Genomic DNA, 22,503 nt, shown 5'->3' with positions numbered 1-22,503 from the left:
CAGATTCTGTCTTTCCAACAAACTCCCAGGAGATTTGGCTAATGGTGCTGGTTTGAGGTCCCCCCTTTGAGTAGCTAGACTGTGGACTAAGTCTCTCATAATTTCTTATGTGGGTTCCATTGAGGTAAGGGATTAAGCTACTTTTGCATAATAAATGCTATCAGGATCAACTATCACCCAGGTATCTGTTTTATAGTGGTCATATTTTTCTGAACCCCAAATGAAGACACAAGATATGACAATAAAATACATCATTTAAATTTGGGACTACCCTGAAAAATCTGGAACACGTGTGTGTCTGTGTGGGTGCATATGTGCCATATCAATATATTATATATATTACGATATCATATTATACATATCATATTCTACATAAAGATATAGTAAATTTAAATAAATAAGCTAACTGAAAAGAAATACAAGTCAACAGAAGGACTGAAAAAGACAAATATTATTTAGGGGGCAATGCGAACTGTAGATGTTACAGTTTCAGTTATCAGAACCATAGAATTTAGAATTTATGGATCTTTTATAATACTTCCATTATCAACACAAATAAGTTCTATTCAACATTTATTGAGCACCTTCCTGCATAACTTAGGGAACTGGGAATACGGTAAAAGTGTTAACAGAAATGTACTTAAGAAACACATTTAATGTTTTCTCTTTTTGCAGCCATTAAATACAGTTCAGTCTTTGTCTTAAACATATAGATACACGATTTATATGTATCTTTTACCAATCTTTTTCAAAAAAACTGTACATTTTTAAAAGCACATATTTTTATTTCAAATAGATTTGAGCAATAAACTATATCAATAGAACTTACAGGCACAAAAACAAGACATCAATTTTTGTCTTAATAATTCTCATATTAGTCAAGTTAGAGATTCTCTCCCTTCCCCCAGCTGCCACTTCAGTTTATATCACCTTAGTAACCAACAGCAGTTGAGGAACTTCTACCCAAATGTACCCAGGGCCCACTGCATGAATCAGTAGGTATTGGTAACAGCCCAGAATTGTGGGTGCCAAAAATTCACATCCTTTTTTTTGCCATTCTTTACAATGTGAAGTTTAATGACTGCAAATCACTCTAGCCCTACTTTCATGGTTCATGTAATCACCAAACTGGAATTCCAGCCAAAAAACCCAATGTTTTTTCTTTTTCCCTTCTATTTTTAGCACGTGCCTGGGTGTGTTTAACTTTGTGCTACAATTGTAATGAGAAACAGACATATGCATACAAACTCAGCAGTGCTTATGTGGATTCCACAATAGCATTTTGTTAGGTTGTTAGAGGAAATTAGTTCTAAATTACATATAATTGCTATTCAATCCAAGAATGACAGACACCAAGTCTATCATAAACTTTTGATGTCTAGAGATTATTTTAATCCCTCTTTAAAAAAAAACATATGCAGGAAAGAAAGATCAAAAGATTAAGCAGACATACCATATGATGTAGCAATGTCACAGATTATATTAATTTCATCCAGTGGTATTCTCCAGGAGGCACATTCTTCAGTAAAGTTTAGGGATCTTTCTTCATGTCTTTCTATTGGATACGCCTGTATATTTATAACTGCTGGCCCCTATAATAAAGCAGTTATCTAAGTTAAGAAATTTTGGTTGTCACCAAAATGTAGAATAAAGTTCTTCCAAAATATAAACTTTACATTCAAGTATTTAATATCTTATTATACCTTTTCTCAATTTATTGACAGGCTTAGTACTCATAACAATAACAATATCATACACTTACATTTATAAATGCTTTAACATGTGCTGTCTTATTTAATTTCTCATTTTTCTTTTTACTCACAAAATATACCAGATGTAAAATCCCATAGGATTTCTCCTTTCTTCATTCCTTCCTAAGGCGAGAGCCAGTTTTGAACTCCAAGTATCAGAACCCAGAGCTGTCCAAACCAGGGGAATAATTTGCAATTGAATGAGCCAGAGTGTGATATATTTCCATTGTGGAGAAGAATTTTTATGTCATTGCACAGAAATGTAATGGTTAAACCTGGGTTTTTAAAATTAAATGCAGAAACGTGGCATTTGAAATTAAAAAATAAAACAAATCAAAATTACTGATAAACACTTGTGTTACTTATGAAAGATAAAGTATTTCACATATGGTGATAATTACTCAACATAAATAATAAGCAGATGAACTAACTTAATGTTATGGATATTAGCTCTGGGTACTTAGATATGACTTCCTGAAAGAATGCTATAGAAGTAAGCAAATCTCCAGTGATTTGCCCGCCCTGCAGTCCTTAATTAATCAAAAATGTTTGGACTAGATATTGGCATCCATGTCCCCCGTCCACCACCCCTCTTCTATCTAGTTCATATCTTGGGGGATAGGGAAGTAAGAAACTGCATTTCTCATCCCACCTTTAGAAAGGGTTCTGGAAATGATTTAGGCTTAGCCAATTAAATGCACTTGAATGAGTTATGGAAGGCAGAAAGGAGATAGTGACCATCTTCCTGCAGTGATAGCAGACAAGGAGGCTCTGACAAAAATGAACTGTCAGATTAGCATGTCTCGGTGTGTTTAACTTTGTTCTACTATGAGGGTTGACAAACTATGGTCTGCAGGTCAGGGCTGACCCACAGCTTGTTTTTTTCTAAATAAAGTTTTAGTGAAACACAGCCACATCCATTTGTTTATGTACTGCCATGGCTGCTTTTGCACCATATGGCAGAGTGGAGTGGTTGCAGCAGAATCTATTGGCCACAAAGCCTGAGGTATTGACTACGTGGTCCTTTAGAGAAAATGTTTGCTGACACTGCTCTACTGTGCTGCCCTCAGCAGCAGGGATGATAGCAAAAGCAGAAATACTGATCCTGAAATTACAAGTCCAATGTTGCCCCTCAATTTCTGTTTCTGCTGCCCTTTCTAATGACTTTATAAGCATCTGTTTTCTCACAGTAAATCCCTTTCTTCTTGAAATACCTAGCAAGATTTCTATTGCAACTAGTGACTGATACTTCTTTCCTTTACCTTTCACATGAAGACCGAGCCTGGCAAGAATATGTGGCTAAAAAGAGGCCCAAAATAAAAAAGCACAAAGTTTTAATCCTATTAGCACATACAAAGTAAAGATAATTATCACAGTGTAACTTTCCTAGGAAAATATATAACATGCCTGACTCTCATTATCCAATTAGCTTTTTAGAAATTCTATCTACCCTTTAGGAATTGTCTACTGAGAGGCCAGTCTGATTTGAAAGTTAGAGCAGAAGCTAAAATAACATCAGAACAAATCATTTCTGAGATTGTTTGGATTACCTCCAGGGAAGACACAGCAAAATTTATAAGGTTCAGTATTTTAAGAGAAAATAATGATGATATTAACCTTTATGTCTATATGGTGAGTTTCCACTGGACACAAGAGTTTTTGCATCCCACTTCTTGCCTGACCAATTGTCCAGTAGCCCATGAATGTCTGTTCTGGCAGAGGCAACCTGTTAAGAATGATTTGCAAAGTAAATATTTCTTCTTGTATACAAGTCATAGGAAAAAAATAACAAGCCATCTATTATCAACCACACAAATAAATTTGAAGAACGCTTTACTTAGAAGTGAGTTATACTTCATTTTATTAAAAGACAGTGTATAAAATCATGTTTAGAATATACTTTCAGATAAAAAAAAGATCCGACATTTCAGAAACTCAGAAGGTAAGGCAAGGTCCTGCTTTTATCTTAATGACAAATATAATTGATTTACATACATACTACCTTGAATTGGAGTAATTTAACATCTAAATTTCTGGTAGAGTACAGAAAAACTTTTTTTTTTTTTTTTTTAATTAGAGCAATCTATCATTTTTTTTCTTTTTTTGAGATGGAGTTTTGATCTTGTTGCCCAGGCTGGAGTGCAGTGGCACAATCTCAGTTTACCACAACCTCTGCTCCCAGGTTCAAGCGATTCTCCTGCCTCAGCCTTCCTGAGTAGCTGGGATTACAGGCATGCGCCACTGCACCTGGCTAATTTTGTATTTTTAGTAGAGATGGGTTTCTCCATGTTGGTCAGGCTTGTCTCAAACTCCCAACCTCGGGTGATCCACCCACCTCAGCCTCCCAAAATACTGGGATTACAGGCGTGAGCCACCATGCCTGGCCTATTCTTTTAAATTTGGAATCCAATAATAAAGAGTACACAATACTATCAGTCCCACATTGTATATTGTACAGGGCAAATTTCACAGACTTTATTTTGGCATCTTAATTTTTTTACTTTGAATTAAAATACATACTAAAATGTCCACATAAATATGTCAGCTCTGTACACATGTGTAACCAGTACCCAAGAAGGTAGAGCATTACTGGCATCCAGAAGCACCTGTGGAGCCACTTTCAGTCACTAACTCTACCAAGGAAGCTATATCCTGATTTCTGATGGAGTTATTCTGTATTTGGATTCCCTTTTATTTAAAATGACTTTCAAATAAGTGATCTGCCAAAACCAACATGGCAATACCAAAGTACAAAACAGCAGATAATTATTTTTAAGTCTTCATTTTTTTTCTTTGAGACAGGGTCTCACTCTGTCACCCAGGCCGGAGGGCAGTAGTGCAATCACAGCTCACTGCATCCTTGAACTCCTGGACTCATGATCCTCCCACCTCAACCTCCTGAGTAGCAGGGACTGCAGGCATGCAAAACTATGCCTGGATAATTTTTTTATTTTTTATTTTTAGAAGCAGGGTCTTGCTGTGTTGCCCAGGGTGGTCTCAAACTCCTGGACTCAAGTGATCGTCCTGCTTCAGCTTCCCAAAGTGCTGGGATTACAAGTGTGAGCCAAGTCTTCACTTTTTAATCATACTATCTTTTCTTTGATTCTCTAAAATAGGAACAATTGATTTGTCATTTAATGCATTAGACATTTCTTATTTGATGATTGGTTAAGACGAAAAGTGATTCAGAGTTAAAAGCTCTCTAAAAATAATATGCACATGGCTACAAACTGAAATGCATCCTTGGAATGAGTTTGACGGTCATTAAAAGAACACATGTTTATATTTAGAAATAATTTTATCTACAATAAAAAAGTAGTCTGACATATTTCCATATGCTTAATAAGATTATATAAGACAAAGATATTTTTTACATAAAATAATGGAAGTAAACATTCTAGTAGAATATGTTTTTTGTCCCTTTGGAATGATAATGTTTATCACAAGAGGAAAGAAATTACAAAGAAATTTACATTGAAATTCTTCTAAGTCATATGACATAAATCTCTCAAAAGCACACATGCACTTTTGAATCTATCATCTAAAGTATGTTTTTAAGTATCTGGACAATTATCTCAATAGGTGACCCACTTGCTTCCATCTTTTTACCAGGAAAGAATGTATGTGTGCAGGAAGCTGTGTGGGAGGGTACTGAATTAGGGGAATAAAGTGTTTTTACAATTACTGTGTTCTCTCTTTTGAATGTAATAAAAATACATTTCTGTGTTAACAGGCCAGATCTTGAAAACATAGACTGGGATCTCTCTCTTAGTTTAGGGAATAAACTGTATTTTACACTTGCTTTCAGTAACTCACCAAAGGAGAACTGGGCTCCAAATGTAGAAACAGGAAAATAAAAGGAGATGCATTTACTATTCTGTCAGCAGAGAAGAAATAATGTAACAGACTGCAGGAGATTTGGGTTTTGATTCTAGTTCTTTTATTAACCTGCTATATAAACTTGGGAAGGAGAAAGTCCACTGTTTTCTCTAAGTATTAATTGCTTTTTTTTTTCTTTTTGACTTTCCTTGATATTAATTTCTTCATTTGTGAAGTAAAGGGAATGATCCGTAAAGTTCCTTACAGCTTGGGCTGTCTGTGATGATCAAGGGAGTGAATAGAGAGAAGTATCACTGGTAAGTTTTATAGTCTTGCATTGTCTTGATACTCTGGAGTGAAAATAAATAATCAGAATGAAAATATCTATGCTTACCAACAGAACAGATGCCCTGATACTCATGCTTTACATGCTTTACTTAAGCATATAAAAAGAAGCTCTGAATACATCCCAAATTGGTTCTTTGAAGACAACAGAAATAGCTTCACATCTTGAAATTTAATTCAGGAGAGATCATGAATAAAAATGATTTTTGGTTGATACATAGCCTAAAACATTGATCTAATATATTTTTTCAAAAATTTTACAAAACTATCATACAAATGCTTAAAAAAACCCTTCATCCATTTGAGAAAAATTAACTTTGCTCAACTTCCAGACTTTACTGACAATGCCAGCCATGTTCATAAAATCTGGTTTGAACTTGCCAACTCATTCTAAGTAACAGTCATGGAAATTATATGTTGCCTGGCTCTATATAAAAATAGCACTGGCTGTTTGGTTGGCAGGGTATGGGAAGGACCTTCAGGTACCCTATATAGAATCTATTCCAGAACCACACAACATGATGCTATTGGCAGTAACAAATAAAGTGAAAGACACATAACACAGGGTGTCCTGGAGTTACACAATCAAACTGACTCCATCCTGTTCCTTGGTAACATAGGGTATTATTGTTTCTGAACTTTTACTATAGGCTCTAGGCTGGCCAAACTGAGGGAAACCCAAGCCCCTCATTTATTTTCTACTACTAAGCCCTCCAACTAAGCTGTGGGAAAATTTGACCATTACTAACTTTCTCTCTCTTGGTAAGTTAGTAGTCAGGGCAAAGGACAGGCATTATATTATATTTTGGTGCATGAGCAAGGTTTGGAATTTGAAACATAATCAACATTAATTTAGGGAAAACTCTAAATAACCAGTTAGCAAAAGGTCCTCTATTCCCTTAGTGAACTATGTCATCTAACTCTCACCAGACTTCAGTTTTAATATCTGATTTGATTAAAACAATAATGACATTTTCCATGGTTTAAGACCTTCTCACTTGTATTATTTAACTTTATTAAAGTCCTTGCTGGAATGATGTGTGGATTTGACTTTATGGGGAGGAAGGATGAACTTAAGGCCCATAAATAGCAGTACTTTTTATCTTCAATGTCATTCATGAATTTATGTTTTTTTTTTAAACAGTGAAGAATTTCAGTTCCTATGTTTGCTGTTTCTTAATCCCTTATGGAAATGATAATAAGGATGTGGAAGTAAGAGTTTTGACTAAAAGAAAAGTGAGCAGCATAATTGTGACTCAGGTCAAATTATAGTACTTGAGCAAGTTACAGAAAGAACAAAAAAGGTTTTCTTTTTTTCTAAACACACATACGATTCATAACCTGATGCATATGGACACCAAAGTCAAGTACTATAGTCTGAATGACATGCAAGAGATTTGTCTAAGATTGCTTCCATAAAGGGGTGAGCTGGGTTTTAAAGAGTATGTTCTGGTAAACTTCTGCCTTCTCTGAACATTTGCCAATGCTATTTTTGGAATATGAGAGAAAACACATGAAAAAGATTTGGATCTTTCTAGGGGCATTATGCAATTGGAAGTTGTTGACATACCTATTATCAACAATTCCTAAAACATTTCCTTACCACAAGAACTACTAATTTTCATGGGAATAATGGAACCCTTCAGGGCTGTTCTACCAACTCTCAAAAATTCAGCAATTACTACCATCTTTGAGAGGAAAATAACAACTCCAATTTTAGCAGGCCTCACTCATTCCTGATGTTTTAAATCTAACTTCTGGCAAAAATTAAGTTGGGTTGTCCAACAAAGTTCACTGAAGCCTTTCACAGAATAGCCCTGACTGATAATTCTGGCTTTGTGCTTATCCCTTTCTCTCAGTCTCAGCCAGCCTATGTCTTGCCACCTTAAACTGCTACTTGCTATTCCTGAACATGCTATGCATTTTCTAGGAGACCATTAACTCTGCCTAGTATTCCTTTCTGCTCTTGCCTCCTTGGTGAAATCCCTCTTATTCCCAAGTACCAATTCAAATATCACTCCCCCTTGCATTACTCCCCACTCCCCTATATTCCTTTTTCGGAAAAATGAATTCCTTACACTTCTGGGTTTCCACATAAATATGCACATATAAAACTCTTAGAATAAAGGTCTATAGAATCTGTAATTTTCACAAAAGACCTGAGAGAGAAAAAATTTAGAGAAAGCAGGTCAGAAGTGAACCAAGAAATCCCTTATACATATTTTTATATCTGCTAAAAGAAAAAGCCAGCACATTAAAGGGAGATAATACAAATGCCCCTTTATATACTTTTAAGTTAGTTACAATGGATACCATTATTAATTCCCAGTAATATCTTTCTTTATTTGCTAGAAACTTCAGAATGTCTCTTCCCTACCGTCTCACAGGATGTTGGTAAATTAGTTTTGCTTTGCTGCAAATGATGTATATGTAAGTATTTGTGTGTATTTTCCCTTTTTGTGCTTGGTTCTGCATTTAGGTATTATGGCTTCCACTTCATAACTTAGACTTGTATACCTCTGCCACCTAGATCCTGCAGAAATCACAGAAATGCAGAGTAATGTAGATGTATGAGATGGAAGATTTTGGGAAATTTGCTACTCTTGGCAGGCACTTCTCAAATATACACCCCGATACCCAGAATGACACTGTAGTTTGGTGCTGTTGGCCAGCGTCACTCGGTGCCAAAGCAGATGTTGTCAGCTTGCTCCACACATCTCTGGCTCTCTTCCTCCTCACAGAAGTTGCCAGACTACAGTTCTGGGGCCAGGGTTTCCTTTCCTTCATCTTTCTTCACGTTTCACTGAAAAAATGTCTTCTCTCTGCCATCTGCTTTATCAACTGCATCTTAGTATTTTCTAATCTTATGTTCTTTCCTTTTCTGATCATCCACAACAAGAATAAATGGGACTGAAACTCTCCCAGTTGTTGAAAACTTTCCCAGAGAAAAGTTTCCTGTATTTCTCACTAGGACTCACAGGATAAAAACTCTACTGTGAATATAGCACTTTGAATATAACATTGCATAATAAGGTTGGTAGCTTTACATGTTTTCCTTGCTAGAGTGATAATGCATTGAGAATAAGGATTAAATCTTACTCATTTGGACCTCTAGTATTCAGAATCCATCAGTTCTGCCACCTAATCCTTTCTTACTGTTGTGCCTCTTTTTCATTGCCACGGCCACAGTGTGGCCTCATTCTTCATCACCTGGGCTAGTGCAACTGCTTTGCAAAAGGTCTTCCTGCCTTTAGGTTCACTGCATTTCAGTTTATTACATTTAGAAAATCAAAATGGAGTCCTTTTAAATTAGAAAGGTAACCTTTGCTCTCTGATTGAAACTCTGACCCCTCCCTTTCAGCCTGACTACTCAGCATGCTCTCACTTAACCCTGAGTTAGTTGCCAAATGGCCTTTAGTTTCCAAAATGTACCATGTTTTCTTAAAATGTCTCTAGTGTTCTTCCCTTCTTTATTTGCCTGGATAATACTTTAATGATTCAGCCTCTCTATCTTCGCTGACTCTTCCCCAGGGCAGATGGCTGCAATCCTGAGTCTTGGTTCCTTCTTGTGTGGCTCTAACTTCACACGAGTCTCTCTCTCTCTCTCTCTCTCTCTCTCTCTCTCTCTCTTTTTAAACAAACAGTGTCTAGGTATGTTGGCCAGCTGGAGTGCAGTGGCTATTTGCAGGTGCAATCATCGTGCTCTATAGACTTGAGCTTTTGGGCTCAAGGAATCGTCCTGCCTCAGCCTCCTGAGTAGCTGAGACAACAGGCACGCACCACCATCCCTAGCTACAAGTCCATCTCTCTCTTGACAGCTTTCCTAATTAATTGTGACATCTTTGAAGGCAGATAATGAGTCTTCATCATCTTTATAATTCTTATTCTCTATATGTTGTTTACCACTAAGTAAGTGTCTGGTAAATGAAAGAATGCTTGGTTATGTTATAACTGCCAACATTTTGACCTTGTTTCTCATTGCAATGGCAATTTGCAAACTACTATGGTAAATTTTCCCTTTGCATTCCAATTACATGTCTGAATATCTCCTTCACTTACAAGACTTAACAAACGATGCACTCTACTTTGCGAGTATATTTAGAAAAGATAGCTATAGGTGGGGATTGGTGATTTCTATCCAGCTAGGAGACAGGCTTTCATAAAACATCACTTCTTTTAAATGCTTAAATGATCAAGAATCATTCTGTGATACTGCATGAGAGAAGATTCACATATCTTGAAAATTTCTATATAGATTCAGTATTTTCTTATTTTTTGTATTCCCATAAATGAGCTAAAAACAAATGGAATGGCTGTGAAGCTACTTCATAATATACCAAGAGAACACAGGGCCAAGACTATGACAATATAAAACTCATCGCCATTCTTCTGCTTATGACACTTTCGAGATATCATTAAGTAGACTTTATCATTTTTGAAGCTAACAGCTCTTTTCTGAAGTGAAATTAGTCATTCGGAGTAGAATTGTATACCTTAGAACTCCATGATCAACATCATGAACTTATTTGATCTCGAACTTCTGACTTCAGGTGATCTGCCCGCCTCAGCCTCCCAAAGTGCTGGGATTACAGGCGTGAGCCACCACGCCTGGCGCTCATGAACTTATTTGAAAACAACTATGACTACAAAAAGAAAATTACGGCATATAATTGTTTGGAAAAATGAAAGAGAGGCACAAAACTTTAAACAAAGAACATTTTACTTTAGTAGGATGAACAGTAAGCTGATAATCATTCTGACTTTCAAAGATAAATCTAATAAAAGTATTCCAAAGAGTGGCATGGGGATGTTCTTTCGGATGCCTCTGATACTTTGAAGACTCTATAGTTATTCTCTGTTAGAGAAGTAGCAGCTGCTATTGATGGCCAACTATGTAAATTTTTAAAGCAGAAAACTGATTCTAGGCAGATATCCTTTCAAGGACAAATTCAAAAGTGATGAAGCTTTCTGTCTGCAAATATGCATATCTGGCACTGCTCTGAAAAGATAAAAATACTAAGTACAATCCTGTAACACACACTGCAGTGATACACAAATGAAAACACAATCTCAGCTACTTTCATCAGGAGTGCTTCTAAAATATGCTGATGCATCAAAAGTAAGGGTTACATCTCTCATGTAAAGGAAGGAAGTTACTACTTGTTTGGCTTCCCTATTCAAATAGAGTCAGTAGATGACAGAAATTATGAGTTGGAAGGACGTTAAGGATTAATTTAATTCACTGTTTCAAGTCTGAATCCTCTCAAGTGCCTCCCCAAAAAGGTTTGTCCAGATCTGTTTGAACCCAATCTACAGGAAGTACACCTTCTCTTTGTCCTTGGTAGTCTATTCCTTCTCTCAATACAGGAGCTATTAGCCCCACAAAGGAGGTCAACTCTCTAAGTTGTAATAACTTAATAGCAACTTACAGGTGCACAGGTTATGCACAGGGATTTTATTGATTAATCTGTTAAAGCAATGATATTAGTTATCATAATTTTGAGGATCATAGTACTAAGTAAAGGATTCTATATAAAAGAAAATTTCAAAAAGATTTGTTCTATTCATTTTGAAGAATTTGTTAATGCAAACACTTTTTTTTTTTTTTTTAAAGCAAATCCTTGTTGCAGGAGAAGAAAATATTTAGGATACAAATACTACATGTTCTCATTCACACATGGGAGCTAAAAAACTTAGCTCATGGACATAGAGAATAGAATGATAGACACCAGAGATAGGGAAGAGTGAGTGGGTAGGAGGGGCTTATGAAGAGAGGTTGGTTGATGGGTACTAAAATACAGTTAGGTAGAAAAGATATGTTCTAATGATTGATAGCAGACTAGAGTGACTACACTTAGCAATAATATTTTGTATATTTTAAAGTAACTAGAAAACAGTACTTGAAATGACACCAACACATAGAAATGATAAATACTCAAGGACACGGATACCCCAAATACCCTGACTTGATCGTTATACATTCCATGCATGAAACAAACACTCACATGTGCTCCATAAATATGTAAAATATTATGTATCTATAAAAAAAGATTTAAGATAATCTCAGATTTTATAGAAAGAATATGTTTATTTCTGGAATCAATGACAAATGGCATTAATTTGAAGAAAACTGTAATTAAAAAAAGGGCTTAGTCCTTAATGCAAATGTTGTATCTGATCCATGTCCCCAAATAGTAGAAAATAAAATTTGAAAGACAACTTTAAAGCTTCCATTATCTTTGAAATCTCCACATCTAGTGTTTTATTGCATGGCTTTTCTCATGAAAACAGTGGACTAAACATAAATATGACGTTTGGAACCAGAGAGATCTGTGATTGAATATCCCGTTCTGTCACTTATTGGTTGTAGAATTTAAGTTATTTAAAGTCTCTTGAGTTTCCATTTTTTAATCTGTAAAACAGATTCAAACACACAAATATACATACCCCAAAACCTAATAGATAATAAAATAGAAAAAAATTACTTCCTTAACAGAAAAAACAAAATTGTTATGTAGATTAGATGAGCTAACATTTGTAAAGTGCTTAGAGCACTTAAGAAAGACTTGATAAATGTCAACTATTTTTATTTTTGCTGCTTTAAAAATGTATTGTCTACCCTCACTTAATATATTTCTGTTGACACCTACTAATGCATAAACTTACTTATTCTGTGTTAAAATGCCATATACATGCCTAGTTAATTTGATTTTTCACTTGCCATTGGCAAAAGTGCCAATGATCTGCCTTTACAGTAGGCACTGCTGTGTGGTATCAGCTTTGCTGTACTGGAGGCGAAGATTCCAAGAAACAGCAATTTCAGCACAGGCCTTTAAAATTTTCATTTAAATAAGACAAAATGAAAAACGCCAGTTTCCAGAGAGTCATAGACATTTTACAAATAAAATATAGAAAATAATACACGTGTTAGAAAATTAAAATATTATTAAATGTGATGTCTCCTTTTCTCTTTCTAGGGCCTCTATCAAAAACAACCACTATGAATAGTTATCACTGTGTTTTGAAATAGTTTAAAAAGTGAACCTACTAATGACATTTAATAAAAGTATTGGCCATTATGGTCTTGGAATTTGTTAACTCAAAGCAATTTTTCTGAAAAACAAATTAAAAAAATTTTTAAATAAAGCATTAGTAGGCAGGAAGAAAATATATAACAGGAAATCTGAGGAGTAATTACAAGACTTCAGTAGGGCATCCTTTCCAGCTATGAAACACTTTGAAAGTACAGTCACATATCACAGTCATTTTTGGATGCACAGTTTGTCTGGCAAGAGCATTTTTATATGTCTGAAAAGAATGATGACATTTAAACCTATGCATAAAGATAAAAAGCACTGATATAAATGTTTTTAATCCTTATGGGAACATCTCATATACTTTATGAATCTGTTCATTACCTTTAGAAAAAATAAGTATAAAATCTCAAGAAATGAGGGATGGAGAAAAAAGTAGAGATGGAGAAAAAAGTGTTAGACATAATTAAATCTAATTCATTTTGATAACTTTCTTTCCAACAAATTAGTTTGTGAATGAAGTGTCTTAAGAAGAACTCTTAGAACATATCTCTTCTATTATATTGAAAAGAAAGACTTAAGAAAATAAAAATAATTAGAAATATTTTTCAGTACATCAAATAACACATACAATCACAGGAAAAAGATTATCAATGGTATTTCTGGGTGGTAATATTACAGGAGTTTTTATTTTCTTTTTGCTAATTAATTTTAAAGATAAATGGGATGTCATTCCTCATTTAGTAAATATGCATCATAGAGAAAACCAACATCTAAAAAACTTTTTAATTTCCTTAAATTTTTTTTTCTACTTGGCTGATAGAAATGAAGGGTTGTTAAATAATAGCTAGTTTGCTAGTGACAAATAGGCAGTGAATGCTCTGGGGGGAAAGTAGCTTAATATGAACTAAGTAGCATTAAAAAGGAAATCAACAGAATCAAGGGCAAAGAACTTGGAGCACAGAGAATTAACATTTAAATATTTTATAGAATGTGTGGCTCCTAGAGAAGACAGGGAAAGAAAAACACACGAAGGTAACTTCAGAGGGTAGAAACAATTTCTCTGTATGCTTATTTTTAAATTTACCACAATCTTTGAGACGAGTCTATAAATTTCTTTTGCGTTCCAAATCAAGAAGAAATGATGGCTAGTATACTTCTTATATATGGTAGTCATACAATGTTTTCTAAGGTTTTAATTTTTCTAAGTGAATCATCTTGTATTTTATTTCTTGATCCTCCATATTTCACAGGAAAGCTTAAATGAGAATGAAAACGTCTCTAAAATGATCTCTGTTGTGCCAAAAGACTATATTTATCCACTTTGTGGTTACTTTTCATTTTGAACTATGGCTAAAATTCAAGCATCTGAATATGTTATGACTCCCTGAAGAATAAGAATTTGTATATTATATGTACATGACATCATGGTCAATTATGAGTTCCAAGTTGGTTACTTAAAATCCCAAGGTCCTTTTAAGCCAAAACTATTGATAATTTTCAGTATCTAAATAGCTCTGACTTAGAAATTCTCTACAATCTACTTATCAATCTGTTTATATCATCCTTAGAATTAGAATTAATATGACATATAGCCCAGCTCTACCCCCACTCTCGAACCTCCAGCAAGTTATGTAACTTCTCTGTGTCTCAAATTCCTCATCTACAAGATGCAATAATATTATGTATATGCCATAGGTCCGTTGTGAGGATTATATAAATTTATGTAAAGAAAGTGCTTGGAAATATGTCTGGCACTTAGTTGTCTATAAATGTTTCCATTATCATCATCAATATTATTTTATTACCATCATTATTACCATTGTCATTATTACAAAATACAATCATAACATTGTTGTTATAATTATATTTAGAGGTAGAGTATTTACATTTCATTGTTGATCTATGAAATGACAACTTTTTCATCTTAAATGTAAAGTAAGAGTGGCATACAAATTTAAGATAAAATAGTGTATAAATTTCTTAAAGTGGAAATTTGGTAAAAAAGATCGCATTTTTTTCTTTCTTTAAAACAGATGTTTCCCTGGTCTAGAAGAGTTCATAAATTATTCTGAAACACAATTTTTAATTTGGAACTGCTAATGTGCTAGCAGCATATTTATTCCCAAATAAAAGAAAGTTCAAATATAAAAGTTCACTTGAGGAAAAAACAGGCAAATTTTGCTTTAAAGTTTATATTTATAGTTTTCTATATTTAAGTATAGCAGATAATGTATGCCTTTGGTTGGATGTTTGGACCTAATTCTCTTAAAATATATATGTTACAAAGATATTTCCAACAATAATATTTAAAACTTAAGAGTTTCAATTTTAACGTAAATCCTCCTATCTCTGCCTACAATACTGACAAAATCACATTGGTACATGCAACACCCACATACAGCATCAATCGTCTTATTTCTCTATAGGACAAATCCCCATCTTGAATATGGGTATGATCATCTTCTCTAGATTCATAGATGACATATAGTTGTTTCTCTATAGGATAAATGTCACAGAATTAAATTCAACCCCCAATAAAGCATAGTCTTTATATTTAAAAAAAATTTTTTTCCCAGTGTACTTCCTTATTTGGTTATGTTTGTCATCTCTTGGTATGTCCTTTCCCATGTATTAGAAACTTAAAAGAGGAGCAGTAACAAACCTGAGGAAGTACTAGTGAACAGGGGCAAATGTAGTGGGTGGGGGGTCTAGGTAGCTACTTCTGATCCTGGTACTAAGATCTGGGAATATATTTGTAGAAAGGAAGAAGAGCTCCATTATGGCAGGATCAAGTAAAATAAAATAACCACCCAATAAGACTCAGTCTAAAAATACCGGGTTTAGCAAAAGTTTATTAAAAAAGACAAATTAAATTCACCTCATCACATTGGCCCTTTAAAAAATGTGTAGAGACCTATGAGATAGATAACATCATTGCACTATTTAGGAGAACAAAAGGGAAAGTGGCAACATCTCTCTTTTGGGAATTTTACCAAAGAACACAATGACATCACCACTCCTGAACAGACAAAGCATATTCTGATTTCAGTTGAGGAGGAAGGTGCTGTAGATAACTACACAAATAGTCGTTTAGTATTATCTTGGCCCATGTAAAGAAATTCCCCCTTCTATGACATCTGCCTTATATCTCTTTTCAGCTATATGTAGTGAGTGGGCAATTATCTTTCCGTTCCCATCCTGACTGTGGGTATGATCATCTTGTTCTAGATTCAATGTAACTTTGCTCCCATCAATAAGCACTGTGGTTGGATTAGAGAACATGAAAATTAAGTTGTAGCAAGAATTGTTCACTCAGAGCAAAAATATATTAATACTATTAAACCATTTTATCCTTCTTCCTTAGGACCTGAAATCCGATATGTATCTTCCCCACCAATAGTACCTGCAGAGCTGGGTAGAAGCAGGACAGAAGAACTGGTTTAGCAAAAGGTTTAGGAAAGTCAATCTGAAATCAAAGACCACATGGGGAAGATTAACTTTTCAGAGGTCTATGTGATTACTATCAACAGTATACTACTTGGGGGCAGGGGGGAGAGTGGGAATGAAAAGTGTTGTATCACATCTTTTTATATTTGTTTTTGCCGATGAGAGAAGCTTTAGGATTATATTGAAATGCAAAGGATGTTAGAATAGAAAGGAACCTTACTGATGATCTACAATGAAGATAATCACATATTCTGGCCTGGCCAGGCCATTCTTATTTTATACTATTTTTACAAAGTTACTGTCAATGGCTCCCCCTTCCATTCTCAAAAATGTCCTGATTTAGATGGTAAATCAAATAGATATGCTATTTATAATAAAAGGCCCTCTATACCAATAGAGAACCCATTGTGTTAAATAACTTCTCTAAACTCAAATGACCAAAATGGAATTATGAGCTCTTTGAGAGCAGGATTCTGTCTTTTTATCTGTTTCTCCATGTCTGATCCAGGTAGACAGGTGAACATATGACTAACTGCTAAATTCCCAGGTCATTACTTTATTCACTTCGTCATGCTACTCTCTCTAAGTACAAGGCTGATAATTTGATAGAAAGAGTGCTATGAAACCTGTGAATTTCATGAAGGGCAATAAAACAACACTACTTTTGAGCTGCCTAAGTTATTGCAATTAAGAGATGAGGAAAAAATTTCTCTGAATGACTGTGGAAATTATAGCCTACTATGATCTCCATCTAAAAGGAAAATTCACTCATCCTTCACATCTGCTTAAGTCTCTTGCTAGCTACATGTGGTTGGGGGACTAGTTGTTTCCATCCCATTGTAACGCATGGTCACACCAAGCGTTGGTGTGACCAACTTGTTTCCAGGCTCAAAGTACTTTTGCTTTACTCCTCTAACTCTAGTACTTATGAGTTTCTACTCAGTTCTAAACAGGAAAATTCTTGCCATGGCAAGTTAATTCTAACTTTTGCTTTACTATTCTAACTCTAGTACTTATGAGTAACTTGCCATAGCAAGAATTTTCCTGTTTAGAACTGAGGGTGATAATTAATAAGTTAAACCATTTTTAGTTTCTTCCTTGGAAACTAAAACTGCTTTATAAGTAAAAATTTTCTCATAATCAGCCTTACCAATTAATGTGTATTTTAATTTTTATTTATAGTTATGCAAGAGTAGAAAAAATTGTTTTAAAATCATGAGCTTAGTTCCCATAAAGCTAGTACTCTAATTATATAAATTTGTTAATGGTAATAAAAACCATCTTATTTCCAGCTAAAAATAAAGATAGTTTACAAAAAGGAAGTAAATAACTTTGCACATTAAAGAAAATTTCTAATAGAAAGTTTGCATATTAAAGACAATTTCTTGAACACTCTAATACAGACGATATGTTATGCCCATTAAATTACTGACCTAGTTTCAAATGCCCATAAGGACTGCTAATCAATCTGTAAAATAGCATTGTACCAAAAAATGTGTGCATTTGCAATTGCCACCCAGTCATTCTTCTGGAAAATAATTTACTTATTCATTCATAATATAAACCAATGCACTGATAACAAAATTTCTAACATAAGTACGTCTTGTACTTTTACCATAGAAGGGAAATATTTGTTTCTCTTTCAGAAATTCCTGATACTTTAATAAATTATTTCTATTTGCATATATGCTATTATTGATTCTTTGAAGTCATTATAGACACCTGAGAAGTTTTTATAATGACTTCAAAGAGTCAGTAATGGATGAGTATACACTTTGGAGATTATATAGAAGTATGTGTGTGTGTGTGTGTGTGTGTGTGTAGATATATATATATACACACACAAAGAATCAATAAATATGAATGAGTATATACTTTGGAGATTATATATATGTATGTATATGTATGTGTGTGTGTATATATATATGTGTGTGTGTGTATATATACATACACATACACACATACATATACATACATAGGTATATATACATGCATATATGTATATATACACACACACATTTTTTGCTAATTGCTGATTTATATTTAATATATAATCAGTGATTTATACATATATTTAATATATTTTTTTCTACAGGAAGATAGTACCTCCTATTTGAGATTATAATTGAACAGTAATTTACTTTAAAAGTGATTATTGTCCCCTGTAAATTTATAATTGACTATTTTTATAGACAAAGATGACATTAGATACATTATCAATAAGTTAGGCATATTGAAAAGTATTTTCCAGTGAATTTATGCTAACTTACTACTCTACTAAAAAACTCTGTCAATTAGTTTTCTGATCAACACCATATGTGCAAGATTCTTAACTAACATTAAGTAGTAGCCTATGATTATAAAATAAAGGGTAGGCAACTAGCTCATATGAAATAAACCCTCTAGTTTTTACTACCTCTTTCATCTATGAAGCGGACATAAGTAACCAAAAATCTCTCTAGTAAATATGATCATACATTTAGAAAACTATCATAAAGAAAACTATATAGTAACATAAATAAGAACATAGCAACCAAATGTGCATTACCTCTTTATGTGGTTTTATGTTCATATAATAATTTTGCACTGGATTATGAAATAGTAATACAGTAACTCAACAAATGGACTGAGGCTGTTAAAGAAACAAAGATTCCCCTTTATTTGATTGTATTGCATCTACTCATGGAACATTCATAATAATCAAAATTTTCAATTTACAGGCCTATAAATAATGCTATTTAACTGAAAAGCAGCCAGTAAATAGCTATATATATATATATATTTGAAAAGCTTACTCATAGAAAGTAATTTCCATAGCAACTCAGTTTTGTAGAATGCAATGGTAGATCAAGAACTATCAGCATTTAAGAATCAGAAGAGTACTGATCGACAGTGAATTTGGCTTACTCCTTTGCCAGCTGCACACTGGTAGGCTTTGCTCCAATAGGTATCCCGTATTTGTGTAAAGTGTTAATCAGTATCTCCCTCATGTCGTTGTTGTAGGAATCAAAGTCAAACACATTTCGAACCACGCTGGAGAGACCTTCAGTGGGAAATTTCTGTATTAAAAAAAAAATTCCATTATTATGCATGTAATAAGATATACAACATCATAAAAACTTATGAAATGGATAGGACAATAATGATCAAATGAAATATAGCAGAAATTTACTGGTCTTTTCAAATAAGCAGGTAGTAGGCATGTAGACATTTTTCTCTTTTAATGTTTGCTCAGTTGACTTTAACAATATTTTCCTCTTTAAGTAAATGATCACATTTGAGGGGGAACTGTTCCTCCTCTCAAATGTTAGAGCAAGATCCTGGTGTCAGTGATTACCACTGCTTTCTGAAATCTCCTGTCTTTAATATGAGTACCAGATCGAACAGTTTAAAAATGCTAGTTAAGTAAAGGAACATGTTAAGTATCTATACAGAAGCTTTCAGAAAAGTCAGTCTGTGAATAAGTGAAGAAGAAAAGATAAAGCATCAAGAAAAGAAGGGAAGAACATAAAAAGTACAAGGAACAGAGAACAGGGATCAGTAGCGGGCAAGAAAACAAGTGTGACTACAACCAAATTTATACTGGTCATGTCCTCTGAGTCCTTTCCTCGTTCTGCTTTGATTTTCTTTAGGTGTTGGGGTCTGAGCTGGCTGAATTGAATTTATGGCTTTATAGGCAGAAGAAAGCTTTTTATTTTTAATCTTGTTTTCTTTCCACATATTTTTAATTGACAAATAATAACTGTATATGTTTATGGGGTACAATGTGATATTCCAATATATGTATGCCTTATAGAATGGTTAAATCACACTGATTAATATTCATTATTTAACACACCTTTTTTGTGGTACAAATATTACTTAACATCTACTTTCTCAGCAATTTCAAAATATACATTACATTATTATTAACTATAGTTACCATGCTGTGCAATGGATCTCAAAGACTTATTTCTCCTAACTGGAACTTTGTATCTTTGATCAACATCTTCCCCTTGGTACACTCTCCCTGCCCCATCTTTCTGTTTTTCTTTCTAGAGTTTTCTTGGAGGGCTGGGGATAGGTAGGAGGTCAAGAGTTGCTGAGTTGTGTTTGCTCACTTGGAGACCGTTGTTTGTTCTATAAGTAAGATTTATATCATTTTTTGTTTGTTTTCTTTACTAAGGTGGGGTACTCATTGCACATGGTCGCAAGAAATTTCATTCTCTTGCCTACTCTATCTTGCAAAACTTTCCTGAAGTATTTACAGGTATTTAATCAGTACTGTTAGTTCTGACTCTGTTTACTGTTGTCTCCATGTGATTTGTTTCAAAATAAAAATATTTTTTATCCATATACCACATGCTTGTTGTAAAAAGCCAAACACTCTTACAGGAAGGTTTCCCCACTAACTCACTCTCTTGACTCACCTGCCCTCCAAAAACAGCCTTCCACCAAATTTCCTAACTCCTTGGTAATGACTACAGCATAAGACCTTGCCAGGCCAGGTGCTGTGGCTCACACCTGTAATCCCAGCACTTTGGGAGGCCGAGGCGGATGGACCATGAGGTCAAGAGATTGAGACCATCCTGGCCAACATGGTGAAACCCAGTCTCTACTAAAAATACAAAAAAAATTAGCCAGGCATGGGGGCACGTGCCTATAGTCTAAGCTACTTGGGAGGCTGAGGTGGAAGAATCGCTTGAACTTGGGAGGTGAAGGTTGCGGTGAGCCGAGACTGTGCCACTGTGCTCCAGCCTGGTGACAGAGCAACACTTCGTCTCAAAAAAAAAAAAAAAAAAAAAAAGAGACCTTGCCAAAGTTAATTCAAAAGCTGAACAGATAATAATGTTCACTGGCCTACCATATTTACAAGTTAGATTGTAGACATTTCAAATTACGTAATCTGAATCATTATTATATTTATGGAAATTAAAAGCTCTGGCACAAATTGTGCAGTCTGAAAAAATAAAAAAGAGTGTGATGGCGTCTTCTAAACCACTATGCACATGTGTGTGCCATACCTGTAAATGTTTGACTATGTTGACAACTTCTCTGGTAGAATAAGGATAGTTAATAATTCCTTGGTCAGCCAAACTCCTCAGCTCTCCAAAGGCAGCCACAAGCTTCTGAAGGATGGGCTCGGGCACATTTGGTCCATACCGTCTGAGCATCTCAAGCTCCGAGTGGGGTTTGGGGTTATCAACTGCATGGCAGCTAAAAATATCACCTAAATGAGAGAAAAGATTCACATTCAATATGCAGTGAATCCATTACAATGCCACAGGAAAAAATGGAATGCTTGTTTAAAGAGCCATTAGTTGCTCATCAAAGCACAGAAAGCTCATCCAACAATAGGATAGTACAGAGAAAAAAGTAAATGATTGAAGCAAAAGAAAACTGGGTGATGGATGGTTTGTCTCCATGAATTTATTTTTGTTAAAAATTTACATAATACTTGAATATATGCTCACCAGGAGATATTCCAATACAAAGAGAAAAAAAAAGGTCTCCTTTAAGTCTCTGCCAATGCCACTCCTTCCCCAAAAAGCACTGAGTCTTAATGTTCAATGTAATTATTTTTCCAGACCTGTATTAGTACTTTAAAAAAAATGCATATATGCAAACAGTTTAGATAATTTATTCCTTTTCTATTAATGGGAATATATTCTTCATATGGTTCTGAGACAGCCTTTTAAATTTCAACAAATGTTGAGTATCTTCAAAAATTATATACGTCTATCTCATATAAATGCTTCTTTATGCACTAAAAAAGGGAGAGTTAGCAGCATCGCTCTCTAAACACTTTGTATCTTGTGCAGATTGATGGAATATACTTTAGAGGTTAGTTTTGGTAAAGTAAACCTGTAGAGACATTGTCTAATTTAAAAATCAAGAAAAGGAATGTAGAAGCATAATATTTCATCTGTAATTTAGGCAAATGAGAATGCACTAGAAAAATAATTCTATTGATTCATAATCTAAAAGAGCAGGGATCAAAGGAAGTAAAAGTAAATAGACTTACATTATTTAATATGTTCATTTTAGAAAATAAGGATATCTAGTAAGGTAGCAATAAGAGCTTAATTGATTTAGGAACCATTTGAACAAACAGTTACTTTGTA

The 22,503-nt window shown here is 34.3% G+C and overlaps 1 protein-coding gene across 4 annotated transcripts in view; it reads right to left on the bottom strand.

Annotated features, from left to right (window-relative positions):
- VWA8 (von Willebrand factor A domain containing 8) overlaps window positions 1–22,503 on the bottom strand; it is a 389,600-nt gene that overhangs the window by 124,975 nt on the left and 242,122 nt on the right. For all 4 annotated transcript variants that reach the window (XM_032294792.1, XM_032294790.1, XM_032294793.1 and 1 more), the window contains 4 exons: window positions 21,403–21,608; window positions 19,307–19,458; window positions 3,369–3,477; window positions 1,454–1,592 (listed from right to left, as the gene is read on the bottom strand). In XM_032294792.1, coding sequence (XP_032150683.1) covers window positions 1,454–1,592; window positions 3,369–3,477; window positions 19,307–19,458; window positions 21,403–21,608 — 606 coding nt within the window. The remainder of the gene's footprint in view (window positions 1–1,453; window positions 1,593–3,368; window positions 3,478–19,306; window positions 19,459–21,402; window positions 21,609–22,503) is intronic.

Source organism: Sapajus apella, unplaced genomic scaffold, assembly GCF_009761245.1.
Source record: "Sapajus apella isolate SASKATOON/1434 unplaced genomic scaffold, GSC_monkey_1.0 scaffold32, whole genome shotgun sequence".
NCBI classification, from domain to species: Eukaryota; Metazoa; Chordata; class Mammalia; order Primates; family Cebidae; genus Sapajus; species Sapajus apella.
Note: the sequence above shows the minus strand (reverse complement) of the source record. Positions and strands in the feature narration are given on the sequence as shown.